General features: G+C 40.3%; 2 protein-coding genes across 4 annotated transcripts in view; both read left to right on the top strand.

Moving 5' to 3' along the window:
• The window catches only part of LOC124134185 (integrin beta-1-like), a 46,305-nt gene extending 36,170 nt beyond the window's left edge, over positions 1-10,135 (top strand). For all 3 annotated transcript variants that reach the window (XM_046498894.2, XM_046498895.2, XM_046498896.2), the window contains 5 exons: positions 88-194; positions 2,466-2,552; positions 6,159-6,312; positions 8,436-8,537; positions 9,428-10,135. In XM_046498894.2, the coding sequence (XP_046354850.1) occupies positions 88-194; positions 2,466-2,552; positions 6,159-6,312; positions 8,436-8,537; positions 9,428-9,435 (458 nt within the window). In that variant the 3' untranslated portion in view covers positions 9,436-10,135. The remainder of the gene's footprint in view (positions 1-87; positions 195-2,465; positions 2,553-6,158; positions 6,313-8,435; positions 8,538-9,427) is intronic.
• Positions 10,136-16,149: 6,014 nt separating this feature from the next.
• On the top strand, positions 16,150-23,249 carry LOC124134256 (galanin receptor type 2-like). Its single transcript, XM_046498981.2, has 3 exons — positions 16,150-16,216; positions 17,468-18,504; positions 22,013-23,249. Exons 2-3 carry the CDS (start codon positions 17,470-17,472, stop codon positions 22,187-22,189), a joined length of 1,212 nt encoding a protein of 403 aa, XP_046354937.2. The 5' UTR covers positions 16,150-16,216; positions 17,468-17,469; the 3' UTR covers positions 22,190-23,249.
• The last annotated feature ends 184 nt before the right edge of the window (positions 23,250-23,433 follow it).

The raw sequence follows: 23,433 nt of genomic DNA, 5'->3' as shown, positions 1-23,433 counted from the left end.
ATCAAAAAAACCCAAATAAATAATTAAGATTACAAAACACAAAACCAGAGTTAAGTTGTCGTTGCACCATCAACGTTGATGTTGCAGGTCGTGGACGCTGTTCGTGTGGTCAGTGCATCTGTAACGACGGCTTCAGTGGGGAAGATTGCAGCATCGACATGTCTACCGACAACTGCAGGAGTCCCGTGACAGGGGTAAAGTATAGTATAATTCATTGAGGATGTCAGCTGGAATAAACTGCCGGGCAAAAAACAGTAAACACTTGAAAATTGGATTTGTCCAAAATATTTCCAAACGTTATTAAAACATCTCATATACTAATACGTGTATTTATAATTCGCCTAGTTTTATTTACCGAGTGAATGCTCATGGCGCTGCTTTATTATTACCAAGGGTGAAAACAGTCGAAACACTGCAAGCCTCAGACCCAAAACATAAACTATGATACTCGCATCAATTACATCACCATCGCATAGCCATTTCTTGCTTGATTTAGTTTTTGCCACCATCAAACATGGGGGGTATACTTTCGTTTGCCCGGCAGTGTAGGAACATTGTGGCCACTACGCAACTCGGGACTGCCGCTACAACGTGTGTTATACACTCACGTGCAAAAGAAACGTCCCCAAAGTTAGAATTATATTATAATTGTTGAATATAGTCAAAAACATGAAAAACAGTTCGGAACACATTGCCCAAACACACCAATGCATGGTATCTCAAGGAAATTCGCGTGCTGCATGTCAGAAGCGGGTAAAAATGACTTTATTCAGTGAAATTCCCTGCACGTGCAGGAAATCACCCGTATGAATATCGGTTATAAAACCCGTTGGAAACTGTTCTTTGCAATCATCAGCGTCTGAAAACCCCGCAGAAAACGCCTAGATTAACTGGGGAACAGAGACAAAGAGCGATTGGAATGTTGGAGATGGGGGCAACTCACGACCATGTTGCAAGAATCATGGGCTGCGCAAAACGATTGGCAGACTAGTCACACGTTACAGACAAACTGGCAGGACAGCAGACAGGCCAAGGAGTGGTCGACCAAAAGTCACTACGCCACAAGAAGACCGTTATCTACGTACGCTTCATTTAAGGAATAGATTCCTCACTGTGACGTCATCATCAGCGCATAGCCTTGGTCATCGTGTCAGCAGGTGGATAGTCTCGAGACCACTCCGTGAGTGAGGAATCAGAGCCTACAGACCGTTCAAGGGCATGACGTTAACGCTCGAATATCGACGTCGAAGATTGGCATGGGCAAGACGTGTTCGTCAGTGGCAGCAACGAAACTGGCAAAGAGTCCTTTTCAGCCACGAAAGTAGGTTCCAGTTGAAGAGAGCTGACGGTGGAGGGAGTGTGATGGTTTGGGGAGGCATTTGTGGGAACACCAAGACCGACCTCATTATCATCGATGGCAACCTGACAGCCCGTCGGTATATTGATGAAGTTCTGCAGCCCCATGTCCTGCCTTTCCTCCAGCAAAATCCAGGAACCTTGTTTCAGCAAGACAATGCCACACCACACACTGCAGCTGTCAAGCGCCAACGACGTGCCCGTCCTGCCTTGGCCACCAAGATCCCGAGACATGTCTCCGATAGAAGACTTGTGGGACCATCTTGGACGTCGGATTCGACAACTGCCACACCCTCCGTTGACGAGAAATGCACTGGCTCAGGCACTGCAGAGAGAATGGCGTCAGATCCCCAATCACGTGATCAGAAGACTTACACAACCGGCCCGACGACGTGTTCTGGCATGTATCGACGCTAGGGGTGGACATTCGCGTTATTGACAGTCTGCATTCCATTTTCAACCTCTGTGTTTTTCTGATTTGCCACTTTGGCTTGTGCTCAAATACTGGACAATTGACCCCCTTGTGATAACATTGACTCTACAGCTGTTCCATTTAACATCTTCTTTTTACTTCTGTCACACATGCTTTACATACCTTTTTGTTATTCATATAAAACGTCATTATCTATTCGTGTTTGTTAGTTGAAAAATGTTTGGAGACGTTTCTTTTGCACGTGAGTTTATATAAAGTCCATCCATCACCGATGCTAAGAAATGCAGCGGACGATCATAAATGGGAGGTTACACCGCATTGCTTTCGTGTCTCCATTGCACAACTTCTTAAGCATGCTTTTTCTACAAGATTTCAAACAGTTATACGACCCCTGATAAACAGTTGTTTGATCGGGGTTACAGCATTCCTTATGGAAGGATTCAAAATGTGTAAAGTGTTATGGTAGACAACGCTGTTGTCTGTACCCTGAGTTGCCATGTTTGTTATGGCGAACACTTGCTTGACTTTCCTTTGCCACTGTTTGGACAGGATACCCTCGCGAACACCTGATAATAAATCACTATTTGGTAGTGACTCTGGGCGGTGGGGTAGCCTAGTGGTTAAAGCGTTCGATTACATAACCCTTGTGCATAATACGTCGATTTTCTACTTTCAGTTGATCTGCAACGGCCAAGGGAGGTGTTTCAGTAACATGTGCAGATGCAATTCTGACTTCCGTGGCGTTACATGTGATGATTGTCCGGTACGTGTATCTATAATCAGGTCATATTTTGGCGGTGTAATTTGCAGCAACGTCATCGAGCTTGCCAGTCCAGTGTTGTTTCGGATTGTGTCTCTTGGTTTGTCAGCATCAGGCCCGAGGAGGACAGTTCCGCATTTTGTCAGTGCCAAAAGAATGATCCGATATAATTCCCCGTCCTGTGAAGATCCGGGGTAGAATAGGCCTTTAGCAACCCTTGCTTGTCGTGAGAGGCGACTAACGGGATCGGGTGGTCAGGTTCACTGACTTGTTTGGTGCATGTCATCGTATCCCAATTGCGTGGATCGATGCTCATGATGTCAATGACTGGATTGTCTGGTCCAGACTCGATTATTTACAAACCGCCGTCATACAGCTGGAATATTGCTGAGTGCGGCGTTAAACAACAAATGATGCAATTCCTTACACTTGACTTGCCTCTGTATGTGTTAGTGCAACCTTTTCGCGAACAACCGCTATCAACACAACTTAATAGTGATTCATAAGCATATGATAATAGTCGCAGTCGTACACTGAAGTTTGCCTTTAGCAGGTATTTCTTATGATCATAGAAAAGGGGTTTGTCGCTTATATTAACAACGCGTGTGGTCTGGCGTTGATTAATGAATAATTTGCATGCACGTATGTGAAAGGGGCCGACGTATGGTTCTCAGTAGGAAGTGACAACTTGGAGACGATGGCTTGCGGTATATACAGTTTTACTTTATACATGTTGATATATACATACAGAAGACACTATGTGCCAGGTCAGCACATGGTGGTAGTGGTTGTTGTCTAGGTGCCCCGGAGCACCCAGCCTAACCCTAGCTAGGCTTAGGGTAAGACCTTTCTTTCTCCTCCTTTTTTCAATCTATAGAGACTGATTTATGACTACCATTTTCTGAAGTACATTTGACTCCAAAGGCAAATTACCCTGTAGCCATGGTTTCATATAGCCAAGGTCACCTGACATTTAGTAAGTAATAAATATAAATGTAAACAGTAATTCATCAGCAGGATGGCAGATGGTCGATGTACACAATAATGGGGATTAACAATTAGGATTAGCATCTTATAAATAATAGCTATTAAGTCTTTCAAGGCATATAGATGACATGGCTCCAGGCTAATGAGCTTTGCAATTAAATGTTCTTCAGACAATGGTAGTCGTAAATCTGTCGCTATGACAATATTTTTACAAATGTCTACAGCCCGCGCTACCTTGGGCTTTCTTCCCATAAATAGCTACGTCGTCCTGACATAACTGAAATATTGTTCACTCACTCACTCAGCATAATCAATTATGTATTGTGTGAAAGGCCACAGGCCAATATACAATACATCGGAGTTACATAACATATTTGAAAAGATACAAAGTCAAGGTTGCAATTCATAATCATCATAATTTATTCACGAAGGATGAGCCATCGGCCAATTACACTTTGGCAACGGTGCTACAGTCAATTTTTTACATTTCTTTTCTCAAATTATTTGCATAGAACATAAACATTCCCATATTTTGTAAAGTATTCGAAATGTTTTTAGACATTAACATGTTAAATGTGTTTACACTTGGATAATATATAATACTTTTGGGGACACGCAATTGCCATAGGTGTTCATATGCACTATATATCAATATTAAATGGTATTCTCTTTCAACATAACCGCAACTTCACAAATCACATGTTCTTTGGTTTCTTGGCATGCTCACTTATCTACCAGTTTCTATTTAGACGATGTGAGCCACATCTTGACCTTGCCAAACTTGTTCATAGTGATACAGCAAATATATGGATCAACGCCAAACATGGGTTTAAATAATAAGTGCGAGAACGTTTTAGAGCCTGGAGATAGGGAGGCATGTCACTCCTGCTGGTACAGGTTGTGTGATCTCGCCATAAACTCAAGAATCTATACTGCCAATAGACTGATCTTCCCAGACAAATCCAAATCCCATTTTTATATATGAAAAATTTCAACCATTGAAGCCCAGTTAATTTTACCATGGCTAGAATCCAAGTAGTAGATTATAACAATTATTTTGGGAAAACCAGAGGTCGGCATACACAACAATTTATACCAGTATTTAACACAGCGTTTATGAGTATATATGTGGGATACCTGATACATTCAACACGGACAATGTGTTTAGGTGTGGATAATTTTACACCAGATATTTACCCGCTACATCTGTACAATCAAATCCCCATATTTCAGCTTCGCGTAGCACAACAGACATCACTTCAGAGTCACATATCTTAAGACATACATCCTGTGGGAGAGGTTTCAACTTTGAAAGGGATTCAAAATACCAAACAAAATATTTTTAGATTGTACAGTAGAACTGTCAAAGTGCTTTTCCCAGGACAGATTTTGTGAAAATATGATTCCCATATATTAATAATAAAGATACACGCTCGATTTGGTTACCCTGAAAATATTATTGTTCGTGCTTAGAAGCCGTGCATCCATTTTTAAAGACAACCACTTTAGATTTGTCCAAATTTACTTCTAAATTATCTTCCTTACAATACACATCTAACACTTTAATTCGATTTTGTAGACCAGAAAAAGAATTACATCATCAGCAAACAAAAGTAAAAATGTTGCGTTAATTACGGGTGTAGTTGGATACCTGGATAACAAGATAATTCTATGATTCTGGTTCAAGCAATGACTTGAACTGACGATAAGTATCATTTCTGGATTTTTCGTAAATATCTGAATGTCATTTCTGATGAAAATTGTCAATCAATCTATATTACAGAAATACTGAAAGGCCATATGCCTATAGTACAAACCTGTGTGGATAGTGGGTGGACATATTGATTTCTACTTGTTTAAGTCACTCATCTTATCATTTCTAAAATTCATTGCATGCAATATATACGCAGTCAAAGGCTTCAGTTCATTAATATTTATAGAAGACATTAATTAATTAAGCTTAGATATATTTGGAAATTGATACATTGATGGATGGTATGCAATTCGTAACTTCTGATAAAAAGATATCAATGGCACGCATGCGAAAGTACTTAATAAAAACATTTGCATTACCAATTGTGTGGGACAGCCAAATGAAACCAAAGCCATATGTAAAAACCAATGTACGTATACAGGAAGCCCATGTGTTCTTTCAAAGATTATCGAGGTGTACAAGCATGTTGTAGGCTTTCTTAGGTAAACCGTGTTCAGGCATTATTATAATTTTACACCAATACTTCATACAAAGAGTGTAAGATACAATGTACAATGGGAATCTCCCGCATTCTCTATAAACCATATTACTTTGTGTTGACATACCAACATTCATAAACTGTTTTCACGTGTGTCAAGTGCAGTATGTGACTAATGATAAACAATTAGGATTTTTTGTCCTGTCTCATCCTTGTAAAGTCCAATGTTTTGTACAACACTGTTCAGGACATGCATCGTGGTACAAATTCATTTCTCTGAGAATTTGGGGTAGCATAATGGATAAAGCTTGAACCGCCACCCTTAAGAACCGGGTTTTCCCCCATCGTCGGTACATTATGTCGCGTTTAGGACTGGGATGTTGCTGAGACCGCCGTTAAGCATCTATATATGTCCCTCTCTTCTCAACAGTCGTGTCCGGGGCCGTGTCAGAGGTTGATGCCCTGTGTCCAGTGCTTTGTCTTTGCAAGCGGAAGTCTGACCCCTGAACAGTGCAATACAAGATGCGGCGTCCTTGGCATCGAAATCGTCGACGATGTTGCGGTGCAGGAACGTGATGGTCCAAGTAAGCGTTTGCAACAGTGTTGGAGAACCCTCATTTCTGTTTAATGGTCATGTTTGCTTCTGGTGAAAAAATTGAGATGGGAATCTAAAATTCTGATCTTTCTGTTCTTGTTAGTCATCCATTTCTTCCAATACCAATAAATGAGTCGAATAGCGGCAAAAGATTGTAGCAGAAATGTGTAACATTAGTATATACTCTGATATGTTTTGTAGGTCATTGTGTTTGAAAAATGGAGCTGGTGCATGATTATTTCAGGATGTCATGCATGTGCGTCCACCATGGTCATTTTGAATAATACCGCAAAGGTATAGGGCAGGTACAGGTTTGATTGTACAGATAAAACGTCAATGCAAGAGAATAACTAGCACTGGTGATTATCCACCAGGACAGATTCCATTTGGCGTAAAACGTAAAATAGCCATGGGAATGATATGAATTGACCACTGACACCAGGTGTTCGCGAAAACGAATTACTAAGCATGTCCTGCCCTATCGGTACCTCATGGTCACAGCTGTCATATATTGCTTTCAAATGCAAATTGTGACCAGTTTCCTCTTGATGTGATTGTGAGGGGATAATCTCGATAGTAGTAGGGGTCAATAAGAGTGATTTGTGATCAGCTGCTACGCGTGATATATATGGATAATGACGCATATAGTTAGTTCAGTGATGACCCAGTATCTCATGGCCCAAAAACTTCGCAATAAGGAAAACTAGTTCATTGACTTCATTTAATAGCAACCATTTATTTCAAGATACGGATGTCATCTTACCCTAACTAATATTTCGTGACTATCTATTTCCAACTCAACGAATGAGTTCAACCTTTTATGTGTAAGGCTCATTATAAGTTTTCAATTTATTGTGAGAGGATTGAGTGGATTATTTTCTATATTTAGGATTTTGGGTCCTCGCAGCCGAGAGTAGAATGTGTAGACAAACGATTTTACTTATATGTTGATTTAAACTTATTTATGTTTAAACTCTACTTATGTTTAAACAATCATAACAGTTATTGTATTATGTATTTCCATAATGATGTGCATTACGTTTTCAAACATAACGCAAACTCTTTAATTGGAATAGTCGTTGATGAAATACGCTGTTTTTGCCTGGAGGGGTACCGATAGTAATATTCGGCGAATGTGTGTCTACTTTCTTTGAAATGCAGACAGACCAAAACAGAATGATATTGTTCGTCTTCACAACTGTTCCAACATTATTTTTTACTTAAAAATTGACTTTCGCTTGTGAGTTCACTGAATGTGTATGAAAATACGTGGAATGAGGACCAAACTGTCTGAATGGCGGAGTGCTTAAGCTTGTATGACAAAAATGTCTACCGTAGAATGACCTTCTCGAAATCCTAGTTGCGATCCTCATAACACATACTTTTAAATTTGTCTGTGTTCTAAGGACTATTAGAGATATTACTAATTATCAGCACGAGATGCATCTGTGGCGTCACCCGTATTGGTCAAACGATAGATTATGTTGCCTACACTATCTTGAACCGGTATTTTAATTAACGTGCAAATGCAATTGACGGAATTATTTTTGCCTGGACATTAAAGTGAATGACACCAGAGTGCATGATTTCAAATGTCATGTCTCGAACACACATCGTGTAATTCGGATGATACAGCGATACATGAATAAATATTTTCTGATATTGATATAAGAATAGATAAAACTAGGAATGTGTATGAATTCTAAACGTCTTGATCAACCTTCAAAAGATAAGTAAAGTTTCAAAATGTAGAACTCTGGAGGACATTTACAAAATTGATACTTCAGTGACAAAATGATGTCAGAAGCACTTCCATATTTGTTCTTGAACCATATGTTCCCGTTCAGGTGAATAATTGTCTCGCCTTTGCATGTATATGTGACGAGTGCCACCGCTGTGGCAGGATACGGTCCCCTTTTTGCGAACACCTGGCTTCATCACTATTTGTAGTGATTCATAAGCACATATGGTCGGAATTTGCAAGGGGCTCTGGAAAGTGTTCCGTCGTTGTTGTTTACGCTAGAGGCACAATTATACATATATGGAAACTTCTGGTTAGGTGTTTATAATACAAAATGATGAAAGTTCTATCTTGAGTGTGTTACATTACAGACTATCGATTATGTATGCTCCGCGACGAGGACAATTGTTTGATGAAGTTCGCCTACCTCGACACCCGTATCAGGAGGAGTGTTCGTGTTGAAAGGAATAGAAGTAAGTAGACAAAGTTATTTGAAATATGTGACCCACCGGGGAAAAGGAACCTTATGGGTGAAAAATCACATTTTCACTTATCATTATAATTTTAAACTAGATTATCTTAGGAAATCTTTATTACAGAGCTACATTGTACATGGCATCAAACATTTGGACTGACTTATAACTGTTAATGTGATAATTGCAGTTTTTAGATAACAGCTGATTAATTGAACGTAAACATCTATGCTGAATTGTTTTTAAATAATGTTTGCATTATATTATAAACTATCGAGAGAACAAGTAGATTTTTTATACATTTTGTACACAAGGGCATTTTTAACGGAAGTACGTTGACGTCAAACGTTCCTCTTTATTACGTCACAAACTATTGTTTCATTGCAGCCACAAGGGCCCTTTTCCCCTGGTGGGTCCTTATGCACTCAGATATAGAAATACATAAACAAAGATAAATATGATGAAAAAACATGCTTACATTATGACCTTTAATTGACAATATAATGTATACCATACTGCAATACACGATCACACTTAATCCCGATAAACTTCCTAATACTGTTATATGTACTCTTTTCCTACATGTACATGTATGTGTACACTATTTGTGATAAATAGCATTTGCCCTTTTGCTATTGTCGTTGTGTACATCATATACATTTCACAGAATAAGCGATACACCACATGTCTAATGGATGAAATTTAGAAAGTTATTTATATGGTAATATATACAATAATATACGAATGTACTGAATCATAAAATAATCCTATGTAAAACAGTCCTTTTGAAGTTGTGTGTATGATCAATGAATTTTTTTGTGTGCACTTGCTTCGTACCATGTGTTGAGAACTGATCGGCGATAGTTCGAATGTAACTCTATCTTTTGCAGTGTGTTAGTGATTGCCGCTTTACACAATGCAGCTGCACACAGCTGCAGAAAGAGCTACGACCAGCTGTATGCTGTGAGAATGGGGCACATGCGCGGCAACAACAAAACGAACTCTACGAAAATGTACTGTGTGTAATGCGAAGTGTCTTACAGTGTTCTACGAAAGTGTGCAGTATCCCTTCACATTACCCGGCCTGTCCTTCTAATATCCATCTATAGGTAGAAGATGTTTGGTTATATTATTGATATTTCTTGTTTCCCATTATTTTGTTTTATAGTATGATCAGCCTATCATTTAGATAATCGCAATTTGACTTTTAGCATTGATGCACTATATATAGACATTCCCTTTAAATGTCATCAATTTGTGTCTGCCAGGAAACAACGACACTATATGTAGACATCCTCTTTTAATCTAATAAATTTGTGTCTGCCTGTAAACGAAAAAATATCCAAGTTGTATCATGAAATACAAAATCATATGAAATTTGTGCATGAAATATAATTGAGATACGACATTCACAATTATTTAAAAATATCCAGAAAAAAACAACTTTTGTGGAGTGGTCACTAATGAGTCGGGGTCAAAGTGTTTATGAAGTTTAGTTTATATGTTGATTGAGTAAACAAGCAAGTCCTATGTTATATCAGCTGGTCAGACAGCGTATATATAATCTCTCACGTGTAAATAAAAAATAATATATCGTATATCGTGCAATGTTTCTGAATGTGTTCTTCTGATAACATATGTTTTGTTCTTTGGTTCAGAATCAAAACTTGTATACTGCTTGAACTGTTCTGCACCTACTATCACCTCTCCGTGTGTCACTGCCAAGTGGAGAATACACAGCTACTGCACTAAAACACGGCTTTATCAAATGACAATACATAATTTTGTAATTTTGTTCTTTGGTTCAGAATCAAAGCTTGAAAACTGCTTGAACTGTTCTGCACCTACTATCACCTCTCCGTGTGTCACTGTCAAGTGGAGAATACACAGCTACTGCACTAAAACACGGCTTTATCAAATGACAATACATAATGTTGGCATCAATATGCACATTGTTTTTATCCTTCAAGAAAGCCGACAGGCCATTTCGAGTTGAAGATGAATTAGTCGGTAATGTTTATAGTATTACTCAATTTCTCATTAATGCTTTTACCGTAGACTAGTATTCTATAGTAACTATCTTCGATACCAATGAGAACTGTGCTCGTAGGTCATTGAGTCCAAAAGGTAGTCATTGTTATGAATGATGCCCCACAGGACGCAAACGGATTTCTTAAGACTTGAACGTTTTGAATGGAATTCTATACCGCCATTGCAGGAACTTTTTTTCTGCGTACGAATACTTTCCTTGACAAGCAAATGTGTTTCAAACTCCAAAACTATCTAAAACAAAACGTCCGCCTTGGCGAAATGGATCACATTTATGAAATATTGCTTTTATTTAATATCATTGATTCCTGATATTGGTTCCGTCTACACCACCCACAACAACAGTACAGGGATCTGTCTGACGGGAGACATCATCGTAGAGGTCACCGATGATGAAAACATCACATGCGACAGGGAACAGTTGAATGGCACTGATGGTCATGGAGGCGGCGAGAAGGTCAACGAGTCGGACTACATTGGTATCATAACCGCCCTCTCTTTATACCGAGCGTCTACGGGAATAGTCACACCACAGCAGTGATGCTTGAGAAGAAGTTTAGATCGATGACTAGCAGCCTGATTCTAATTACCATGGCATAACCTAAGCATGTACCGAGTAATACTCGCTGAAATAAACCCAACCTTTATACAACCCTGATAAATTAATGAGGTATGATGATGTTGCAACTAAAATATTTTGATTATTTTCCTTTGGATAGAATCCGACTCACAGCACATCCACATTTATTCAGTCAGGATTTCCAATTCACGGGACAGTTAGAATAAAATAGTTGGGATACAACCAGATTCACAGCAAAACTCAGTCGGGATCTGATCCGATCCACACTACAGTTACATCTTCTTGTTTCATGAATATTGTTGCAAGACAGATAAACTAAATTCAACACAGATTAGTTGCCTTTTTGTCAGATCATAACATTTCACAATACCACTCGGGCTTGGCAGTTAGTATATTTACTATTATATTTAGTGGTTCTCCACTTGGGGCTGGTCCATTACTCACCAGGTGTTGTCTTAATTCATCCTTTCCTGTCCTCCCCCCGAACTGTGTAACAACTGGGATTATAGAGGTGTGTGACAAATGGGACGTATAACTAATGGGATAAAACCATTCAGTCGGGAAATAATCCGATACACAGTATAGTTACATTCATTCACTTGGGATACAATCCGATACACAGTATAGTTAAATTCATTCACATGGGATACAATCCGATACACAGTATAGTTACATTTATTCACTTGGGATACAATCCGATACACAGTATAGTTACATTTATTCACTTGGGATACTCTCCGATACACAGTATAGTTACATTCATTCACTTGGGATACAATCCAATACACAGTATAGTTACATTAATTCACTTGGGATACTCTCCGATACACAGTATAGTTACATTCATTCACTTGGGATACAATCCAGTACACAGTATAGTTACATTCATTCACTTGGGATACAATCCAATACACAGTATAGTTACATTCATTCACTTGGGATACAATCCTATACACAGTATAGTTACGTTCATTCACTTGGGATACAATTCGAATACACAGTATAGTTACATTCATTCACTTGGTATACAATTCGATAAGCAGTACAGTTACATTCATTCACTTGGGATACAATCCGATACACAGTAGAGCTACATTAATACACTCGGGATACAATCCGATTTACAGTATAGTTACGATAATTCATAGATTATAGTTCATTATACTATAGAACATTATTTCACATGGGAGAGTATCCGTTGCACAAAGGTTGAATTAATTCACACGGTATATAATCCATTAAATTTAAGAAACGGTTGCTCATTAATTCCCTCGGTACATAATCCGCTATATGACATTGTTACATTATTTCCCTCGGTAAATAATCCGCTATATGACATTGTTACATTATTTCCCTCGGTACATAATCCGCTATATGACATTGTTACATTAATTCCCTCGGTACATAATCCGCTATATGACATTGTTACATTAATTCCCTCGGTACATAATCCGCTATATGACATTGTTACATTAATTCCCTCGGTACATAATCCGCTATATGACATTGTTACATTAATTCCCTCGGTACATAATCCGCTATATGACATTGTTACATTAATTCCCTCGGTACATAATCCGCTATATGATATTGTTACATTAATTCTCTTGGTAGATAATCCGCTATATAACATTGTTACACTAATTGCCTCGGTACATAATCCGCTATATGACATTGTTACATTAATTCCCCCCTTGATGATAGTGTGTTATGAAAGCTAGTGACGTTGATTCACTCGTGTTTCCACACCTCGCATCATGCCTTCATATTGACAAATAATATTTAATATTAATCACTGCATTCTGATTGCATTTTAGAAGTTGTATGTGATTTTATGTTGCTAATCACTTCAAAGACATCACGACTGAAACGCAAAGGTTAATAATTGATAAAATCATAGCTTTCGGCTGATGGGAGCCGTGCCAATGAACGGGAGCCGTGCCAATTTTTTTTAAAAAAAGGTTTATAAACAGATTATATTTAACAAATAAAACCAAGTAGACGTATTCTTCGAGTGCTGACTAAGGACCACTACAGTTCAACTTTTGGATAGAATATCAATTTAAAAAAATCAAACATATTGTAAAATCAACCGAGAGATATAAGTTTCTTTTGCTCCTCGGTTTCTATGTAAATATTGTAATACACATGCATTGTATAACCATGTATTACATTTAATTGAGATTAAAACCAACATTGAACTGCACTGTTATATTTAGTTTTTTCAAGGTCATTTTCTTGGAAACGAGACACTCCCATATTCCAACTAAAAGTATCCGGGAAATCCTCATCTAATTATTCTTTACCCATAATTGATTTCGTGATATGATAAAACGTTATGGAAATAATACTGATGTTCAACATGAAACATGTACACAGACCAGTCTCAGTCATTTACTCGTACAATGACGATGGGGCAAACCGGTCGATCAAAGATAGGAATGTGGTTCTTGTCAAATCAATATGTAATTAAAATCTCATTACTGTAATGGTGTCTTGCTTACTTATCTAACTTATTTACTTAGCATCACCTTTATTGTCATGAAGGAGTCAGTTTACTTGCGGTCTGGTGCAAATTGCGTTCGAGATAACAGTATCCAATGATGTTTACTGAAACCATAGTCATGAAGAAAACAAGGGTTTGAATGGCTTTTACTCTGAATTGTTGGTATTTTGAAGAAAGACGTTATATTTACCAAAATCAAATGGGAATTACTATTGTCGCACACGAAATTCTGAACTGCTTCAAATTAGTCCGTATCAACGGAATCCTAAATCAATGTCGGTAGATGCAAGTAACACAGTTCTCGTCAATACTTGGTGTAGCCACCCTGATCATGAACGAGTGACACCAGACGCCTCCTCATTCCATGTGTCAGACGTTGCACTTGGCTTTGAGGTGTTCTAGTCCATTCCGCTACAAGCAGCAGCAAGCACAGGTAAATGTTGAACTAACGGTTATGTGTCACAGATGTCCATTGAATTGACATCTTGTCTCGATGGCTGTCTGAAGTAAACATCTCAGAATAGCTCGTTATCTGTGAAGTCTGGCATTATCGTCCATGAATACAGGTCTAATGACCAATGATTGTCAAAAGGGGGATAATTGCTCCCAGGATGTCATGTTGATATCAAGGTCCGTTCAGATTACCCTGCGCAGTGATCAAGTCAAGTTTACGTGAATGAAACACGTCCCCATGCCATTACCGATCCCCCACCTAATGGAGGGGTCTCAAGAATGTTGTGTGCAGCCATGGCTGTATTTGCGTGCCCCCCGTGTCGTGCGTGTCTACCATGTGTAACAGAAATCGACAGTCATCAGAAAAGATATATCAAGGGACGTTTGATTGGTATTCTGTCTCTGTATCCAGTCGTTTTCAGACGATTTCTGATGATTCTGGTTGAAATCGCTCTGTCAAATAGCCACTGTGCCTTAAAACTGTTGTCAAATGGACATCGTCTAACGAGCCTAAATAATGCTTCATCTTTTCTCCTGGGTGGCGTGCGATGCTGGCCTGTCTCATGTTCTGTATTTCTGCAGGAATCTTGAAACTTGGACGTGATGACGTTTCCAGAAAGACATTCCTGCAGGTTTTACGTTCCAATAATCTGCCATCTTAATGCTTCTTATGAAGCTTTGTAATGAGCCTGAAGCCTGTGTTGCGAAATGTGCAATGTTCACAACCAGTATGCGATTTTAGACATGACATGGGTATTGTGCTGCACGTGCAACATCAAACGCTTTGACAGTGGTATTGGCAATGGTATGGTGTAGGAAAAGTGCCATAATATCCAATGTGTGGCTACAACTTACCAATTTTCAAAACATTTTTGTTTGTATCATTTGATTTTGGTGGTGCTTAATTAATTCCTAGGGGCGGTCGGGTAGCCTAGTGTTTAAGGCGTTCGCTGGTTCGTATCGATTCGCCATATGGGTACAATGTGTGAAGCCCATTTCTGGTGTCCCCCGCCGTGATATTGCTGGAATATTGTTAAAAGCAGCGTAAAAGCATATTCATTCACTCACTCGCTAATTACGTTCCAGGTGTATATGCAGGTAGGCATCTAATTGTTGCCATGGACATGTTGGTTGCATTTTCATGTGTGACAGTTGGGTCTCTACAGCTTTTACAAGTATTTAAGTATCACTTTGTGTCAGCTCGGTATAGTGATGCCAATGGTGACCCAGGCGTCTAAGGCGCCACCAATTGGCGTGTAGACGTGCGTCCTGTGGGCATCCCAGGAAACTAGGATCGTGGGTTCGAATTTTAGATGCTTGTTGTCTCGGCACCATGCCAGTGGTCGTTGGTTTCACAAATGTGGTAAACATTTTCTTCTCACATTAAGTGGAGATATAACTGCAATACTGTTCAACGTGGCATTCAGGTCTTAAACGTTTTGTTTTGATGAAAAACTTGCATGGGCAAAACGCTGACAGGCGAATGGCATCTGTACCAAGACCCGGGGAGTCCGGGCAGCCAAGAGACATTTTAAGTAAATACTTTTAGAAATGTGGCAGACCTATTTTGTATATCTACGCATCACATGCATACACTGCAAGACATTTATCATCCTGTTCATAGAATCAGCTCTCTATGCAAAATAATACATACTAGGATATTTAATCACGATACTAACGAAATAAAGTACAAGAAAAGAACAGAGAAACTGATGAAGGGTTGCAATTCTAGAAATGAAAACACAATAATATTTCTCCACCATAATCTCATCAACCTCTGTTTGTACCCCAATGCTCATCAATTAGGCGCGGCTAGACGTCATGGCGGTGATTAATATAATTTTAATCAGAAAAGCTACGTGACAATATTTTCTTTTATTATGGCAACGACTGTACATATTAATATCGATAAGTACATAATTGATATTGCCAGCAGCAGCAATGTATTGTCGTAATATAATGTGCCTCAACCGTCAGTACGTATACAACCGTCAGTACGTATACATAGAGGGCTTCCTTGCTGAACAGCCAGACCGAGGACTCATCGGTTGGAAGTTGGTCAACGTTGTTTCACGTCCCAGCGCAAGTCAGGTGAGTTAGCTTGAATGTTTCAAACAGTAGATATAAACAATACACCGAATCAGTGCAGAGTCAAATTTCTTTGTTTGGATTATTGTCGGTGACAGTGTGACCCAATGTAAATTTAAAACGTTTTATTGTTCCGTAACTTCATGTTTTTTGTTTTCCAACCTAAATCCCTGTATAATATCAACGTGAAAATTCTTTTTAAAAGCAACCTTTGAAATTCAAGTATATTCGTACTTGAAATTTACACTGCCGGACAAAAGAAAGCACCCATGTTTGATGATGGCTAAAAATCAAACAAGCAAGAAATGTTTTTTCGATGATGATGTACTTGATAGTATCACAGTTATTGTTAATGTTAGTAACGTTTGATGACGTTTTTAATTGTTTGGTCAAATCCAATTTTCAAGTGTATACGTTTTTTGCCTGGCGGTTTATTACCTTTTGATAAGGATTTATGAATTCAAACATTTATCACTGGATTGTTTGGTCCAGACTCGATTATTTACAGACCGCCGTCATTTAGCTGGAATATTGCCGAGAGCGGCGTTAAGTAACAAACAAACAAACAAACAAACCAATAATGATGGTATATTGGACATGTTATCTTTGGAAATCAATAAACTGGCTCTCTTCGGCCCATATTTAAATTTCAAACATTGTAGGGTACACGTGGTTGAAATACATGTCTTACCCGAGTCTTTAGTGAACCAATTTATTTTTACACAAAATTACCCACCCGCAGATTACAATTTGCAAACTGTTGCAGGAATGAGTGATGGTTAAATAGACGTAATCAAATTTAACAACAGTTCATCAATTTACAATTACATAAAAAACAACAACTCGGTATACTTTCTTTTGCCTTTCAGTTTATTACGACTATGCTAGTCGTAAGAGGCGACTAACGGGATCGGATGGTCAGCTTCGCTGACTTGGTTGATGCATGTCATCGTATCCCAAATGCGTGGATCGATGCTCATGATGTCATTACTTGGTTGTCTGGTCCAGACTCGATCATTTACAGACCGCCGTCATATAGCTGTAATATTGCTGTGTGCGGCGTTAAACAACAAACAAACAAACAAAACTGAAACGCTAATGCTTCATTCTGATGGTATTTCTTACGGATACCCAACATGATAAAAAACTGTGTTTCCAATTTTCAACTAAACGTTAATTTAGAGTTTTCAAAGCATTATAGTTCTACCATAGCATAATCGTAATTTCATACAATTTCGCCTTTCAACGTTTCAGAAATGGCCTTCTATCTTGGGATCGCATTCCTCTTGTGCATAGTACCCGTGGAGCTTACAGACAACAGTTCATCTTTGATGCCTAATGGTACCGACAACTCCACCCACGTCAACAGAACACGGATCTGTCTGACGGGAGACATCATCATAGAGATCACCGCAGATGACAACATTACATGCGACAGGGAACAGTTGAATGGCACCGATGGCCATGGAGGCGATGGGAAGAAGGTCAACGAGTCGGACTACATTGGTATCATAACAGTCCCCCTCTTCTTTATACTGAGCGTATTCGGGAATAGTCTCACCATAGCAGTGATGCTTGGGAAGAAGTTCAGATCGATGACTAGCAGCCTAATTCTCATTGTCATGGCATTATCCGATACCTGTTTCTCTTGCATCATCCCCTTCAATAGGTTGTTCTTCAGAGTTTGGGTCGGGTATGACGTCAGAGCCCTGTCCTCCGGAGGTTGTTCCTTTTTTTTCATAATGCACAAAACCAGCAAGATGTCCTCCTCTTGGTTCATAGTCTTTGTCTGTTTCGAGAGGTTTGTTGCTGTCTTGTACCCGCTACGAACTAAATTGATCTGCACAAAACGAAATGCACTGATTGGCATAGCAGGGGTGTATACTGGCCTTTTCCTTTATAACGGATTCTGGACCTTTTCCGTGAGAATTGTAAATGGGGTATGTGTGCCAAACTACGCCACTCCAGAAACTGCCGCAATGGCGAGAGTGTTCCTAATCCTCGGGACGTTCATCTACTCGCTGGTCCCGAGCGCGATCTTGCTTGTCCTGACGCCCGCCATCTGTTTCCAGCTGGCGAGACATTCTAAACTGAGGAGAAAGATGTCAAACAAGCAGGACACTCAGCAAGACGAGACTAACAAGACGACCGCCATGTTGTTAGGAGTAACCTTGGCTTTCTTCACCCTCGTCACGCCCATCTCGATCGCTCATAACATTGCCTTTACACTCGGTGTAAACTTCTTCGAGAGCACAGATTTTAAGATGGTTGTGGTTCGGGAAACACTGCAGGTACGTTGACATTAAAAACAACATTTTGAAAAGACTCTTAAGTGAGGTCACTCCATCATAACTATACTGAACCGCAAAATAACGTCACCCAAGTAACATTGCATGAAAAGTTGTCATTAAATATCTGGGTAATTTTTGTCAAAGTTTCTAAAATTTAACATTACCTTGTCCAGAAAAATGAAATTAGATGATAAAAAAACCAAAGCAGATGGTAAAGAAAACTGATCGCCCAAACGCGTCACGGCAACGGCCATGGTAACGATGCACGTGAGTTCTGTGCAAATTGAAATGCACATGCGTTCCTCCATTTCTTGCCCTATAAAAATCCACCCAGATCGGATAACATTCATTCGTTATTGAATTGCTACCACATGCCAAGATTGACAAGAAATCAGCGACACCAAGCCCTTGGACGATTGCAAGCTGGATAAACCGCCCGGCAAGTAGCAAATGCATTTCAAGTCCACACAAGGACCATAAACAGGCTTCAGCAACGGTACCAGACCACCAACACTACACACGACCGACAACGCAGTGGAAGACCAAGGGTCACCACCCGACGTCAGGATCATCAGATTGTGCGACAGCGTCTTCAGACCATGGGGACACACCAGCGACACATTAGTGCGGGCACCGTGCGTAGTCGATTGACGAGCAGACACCATCACTGTCACAGGCCACACCGAGGACCCATTCTGACACCACGTCAGTGGATAAGAGTCCTCTTCTCAGACGAGAGCCGTTACTGTATCTCAACAGCAGATGGCAGAGAGAGAGTCTGGCGACGACGTGCGGAACGTTATTCGGATGCTTGTGTTGTTGAGAGAGGCTCTTGGGGTGATCCGAGCATCATGGTGTGGGGTGGAATTGGTCTTGCACAGAGTGTCGGCCCTTTGGTCTTCCAGAACATCGGTCCAGGGAGAGGCAATGGTGTCACAGCAGCTCGGTACATTGATCAAGTCTTGAGACCACACGCCAACCTCATTTGGCACGTCGTCGCAACCACGAGTTTCAGCATGATGACGCCCGTGCCCACGCTGCGAGAGCAACAAGAGACTTCCTCCAGCATAATGGCATCAGAACCATGCAGTGGCCTGCACCAGCATTGGCGCCACCAGCAGTGGAGAAGAGTCCTCTTCTCAGACGAGAGCCGTTACTGTATCTCAACAGCAGATGGCAGAGAGAGAGTCTGGCGACGCCGTTGGGAACGTTATTCGGATGCTTGTGTTGTTGAGAGAGGCTCTTGGGGTGATCCGAGCATCATGGTGTGGGGTGGAATTGGTCTTGCACAGAGTGTCGGCCCTTTGGTCTTCCAGAACATCGGTCCAAGGAGAGGCAATGGTGTCACAGAAGCTCGGTACAGTGATCAACTTTTGAGACCACACGCCATACCTTATTTGGCACGTCGCCGCAACCACGAGTTTCAGCATGATGACGCCCGTGCCCACGCTGCGAGAGCAACAAGAGACTTCCTCCAGCATAATGGCATCAGAACCATGCAGTGGCCTGCCCTCAGTCCCGATTTAAATCCCATTGAGCACCTGTGGGACGAGATTCAAAGACGGCTGAATGACGTCCGACCAAGGCCGACAACTGCAGCTGAACTGCGTCAGGCGTTCCTCAGAGTGTGGGCTCAATTGCCTATGGCCTTCATCAACCGCCGCATCCATTCCATGTATCGACGTGGCACGGCAGTCATCAATGCACATGGCGAACACACGAGATATTGACTTGTGATGCCATTTTCTCAGAGACTAGAGTTGTGTTTAAGAACATCTGACACTTTAATTTCAACCTCAATGACCAGTTTTGCCAAATTTCATCTTTTTGATATGTCTCAAAGTATGCTTACAGTGTTTGGACAAATAAGGGTTCTCATATATCTACCCATGGTGACGTTTCTTTTGCGGTTCAGTATATATTAAGCCATATTATTTCGAGATCTGACGAGAGCATTAATTTGTTTCAAAACTTGTTTTGCTTCAATGATGTATAATATTCAAATAATCTAAAGGTGTTGTGGGTACTATTGGCCTAGTCGTTTAAGGAACCGCAATGCGCTCTGAATGGACATACAACAAACCTATCGTTGCGGGTTCGAATCACAGATTCGCCCTGATTATGTTTCTCGGTTTGTCAGCACCATACCTGTGCTCGTGGGTTTCTCCAAAACCCACATGATTTCGGACTTTTCTCTCACATCGAACCGTAGATAACTGAAATGCCGTTGCAGGTGGGGTTAAACCAAACCAAAGTCACTAAACTCGGATGTGGTCTACTATTCGTGATGGTGTAGTGCGGTCGCCTTGTGGTTAAAGCGAAGACAAATGTTCATGTCCCGACAATTTGTGAATAAGTGGGGTTTTGCCGCATTTAGCTGTTACAGCTTAGGTGGACACCGAGAATGGACCCACATGTGTCGGTGTTCCTAAGCTTCTCAGATGTTTAACATGTAGAATAGATCTTCAGCAACCCATGCTTGCCGTAACAGGTGACTATGTTTGTCGTAGGAGGCGACTAACGGGATCGGGTGGTCAGGCTCGCTGACTTGGTTGATGCATGTCATCAATCCCAATTGCGTGGATCGATGCTTATGATGTCAATCACTGGATTGCCTGGTCAAGACTCGATTATTTCCAGACCGCCGTCATATAGCTGGAATATTGCTGAGTGCGGCGTTAAACAACAAACCAACCAACAACCGATCAATTATTTCACGTGGTTTCTTATGTTTGTATTCATTTTCATAGTACAGAGAGTTTATATATTTGTTGATGTAGACAGGACGTTTATGTGCGCTGTGAAGAAACGGCCATACAATTTAGTTGTGAGACTGCGACAACAAATTCTTGTACCATATTTACTCAGTCGTAAAGATTACAATATAGCGAAACCGATCACGTAAGTCGCCTCTTACGACGAGTATAGTCGCCTTTTACAGCAAGCATGGGTTGCTGAAGACCTATTCTTCAACGGATCTTTGCGGGACCTATCCCTGCATGTAAACAATGTCAAGATTCCTATCCCTGATAAAAGTAAACGATCTTGTGAAGATCGGCGGAAATTTGGTTGGAAGAATAGTGAACATGATATAACCATGAACAGTTTTAGGGTCTGGCTGAGTGACAAGTCCCTCGTTTTATACCAAATGCAAGACATTCCAGAAATAATAATAAAAAATACCATCGGGATACCTTATAGTGAAACAATAGTGTAGTCGCAGTATGAAATGAATTTTATGACAGCGGGGGAGAGATAGAAAAATATAACGACATTGACTGTTGTCGTAACTGCTTTCGGGCGTCTAGTGCAACCCTACTGCAGTTACTAAAAGTATTGACGGCGACTCTCCGGCGTGACCAGCGAATGCTTTAACCACTAGGCTACCCGACCGCCCCTAATTATTTCGGAACGCTCTCTTCTACCTTATACATTTCGACTTTCGAAAACGGTGTCAGTCTGAGACGTTGTCACAGAGAATGCTTCAGGCATCCGTGTCTTGTTGCAGGTGATGGAGCAGATCAACTACTCCATCAACTTCTTCATGTATGTCATGTGCAGCCGAGCCTTCAGACGTCGACTTGGCCAGATCCTGGGCTGCAAGTTCCTTCAGGACAGGAGGTCAGAGAGTCATGCATCCTCCAGCGTGCAAACCGCAGTATCAACAGTCTACAAGAACAACTGATAGGCGGGGATGCGCACACACGGAGATCCCAACTTTCAATACATCATTTAGTCTTTACCTTTGTTTAATACTCAATGGTTAGATATGGTATTATTTTGTCTGTTTGTTTGTTGGTTTGCACTGCATTCAGAGGTTTGGCTGCTGTATTTCCGCTTGCTGTCATTAAGTATGGACTAGACATACCATTTCAAGTATAAACGATAGAAAAACATGTTTTTATATCCATAAACGTTACATAAATCTTGTGTTGTTGGCATTATGAACCACGTCACATGTAGTCAGGATAGGATGACACGCTTTCAGCCGTCGGACGCGACCATCCGATCCAGTTTAGTCGATCCTTAAAACAAGCAAGAGATCGTTTTAGCACCTGCACCCACAAGCAAAAAGTAGCCAATCTAGTTCAAAGTAAGGACTTTCCTTTCACAGAGAAACGAGTATTCCCATTTGTCGAATAAACTCATGCACAGAATGTTTGGTACAAATTATTTGATTTTTTACGTTGCCCTCAACAACATAATGAACATCGTTCCACACAGCCGGGGTAGGATGAGACGTCCAACCGCCATGTCATCGAGCCTGGCCACCCGATCCAATTTAGTCGCCTCATCAGAAGCAATTAAGTGTGGGAACGTATTCTAATAGAACCTCACTTCTCATGAGTAATATTATTAATTGGCTGTTAACATAGTTTAAATATCGGATTTGTTTCGCAGAGAACCAAGTATGAATTCCCCTAGACTATACCGCTTGGTATAAAGTATTTATGTGACGTTAGTAAAGGCAAGTCAATTGTTCACACTAAAACATGGGAATATGACGCCTTATAACAGATGGCCACATATACCATTTGTCAAACATGTACTTGTTGTTTTTGCGTGTTGTTGTATATTGTATTTCTTCTCATGTAGTTTTTTCATATACGCACAGGTATTAAATGGCTCCCTGAGGATAGAATAACATAAAGTTTATTTCAAATCGTGGCAGTGTGATGTCCTGCTGCTTTGTCTTGTAGCCTGCATGCACGTGTACACATTCGGAGAATAAATGCAAGTGTGTCTGTAATAGTTCATCCTTTTTTAAATGTGAGTAGTGTTCCACGTATAGTGGGAATTAACAGTGGGTATGTGTTTTCGTCACAGATAGTTTATCTCTTTTATCATATGAAGAAAGCTGTCACGAATCCATGAAAAAATGAATGAAAACATCCATGAAAAAATATTTAGCTGGGAATAGGTTACCGT

This window comes from Haliotis rufescens, unplaced genomic scaffold (assembly GCF_023055435.1).
Source record: "Haliotis rufescens isolate VD_foot unplaced genomic scaffold, xgHalRufe1.0.p SCAF_1, whole genome shotgun sequence".
NCBI lineage: Eukaryota > Metazoa > Mollusca > Gastropoda > Lepetellida > Haliotidae > Haliotis > Haliotis rufescens.
This window is presented reverse-complemented; position numbering and strand designations above follow the sequence as displayed.

What these genes read in the sequence shown, in the direction of transcription:
- LOC124134256 (XM_046498981.2), top strand. Translation starts at nt 17,470, where the DNA reads ATGGCCTTCTATCTTGGGATCGCATTCCTCTTGTGCATAGTACCCGTG. An exon ending in TGGTTCGGGAAACACTGCAG is followed by an intron (nt 18,505 to 22,012) that starts GTACGTTGACAT and finishes GTCTTGTTGCAG; the next exon opens with GTGATGGAGCAGATCAACTA.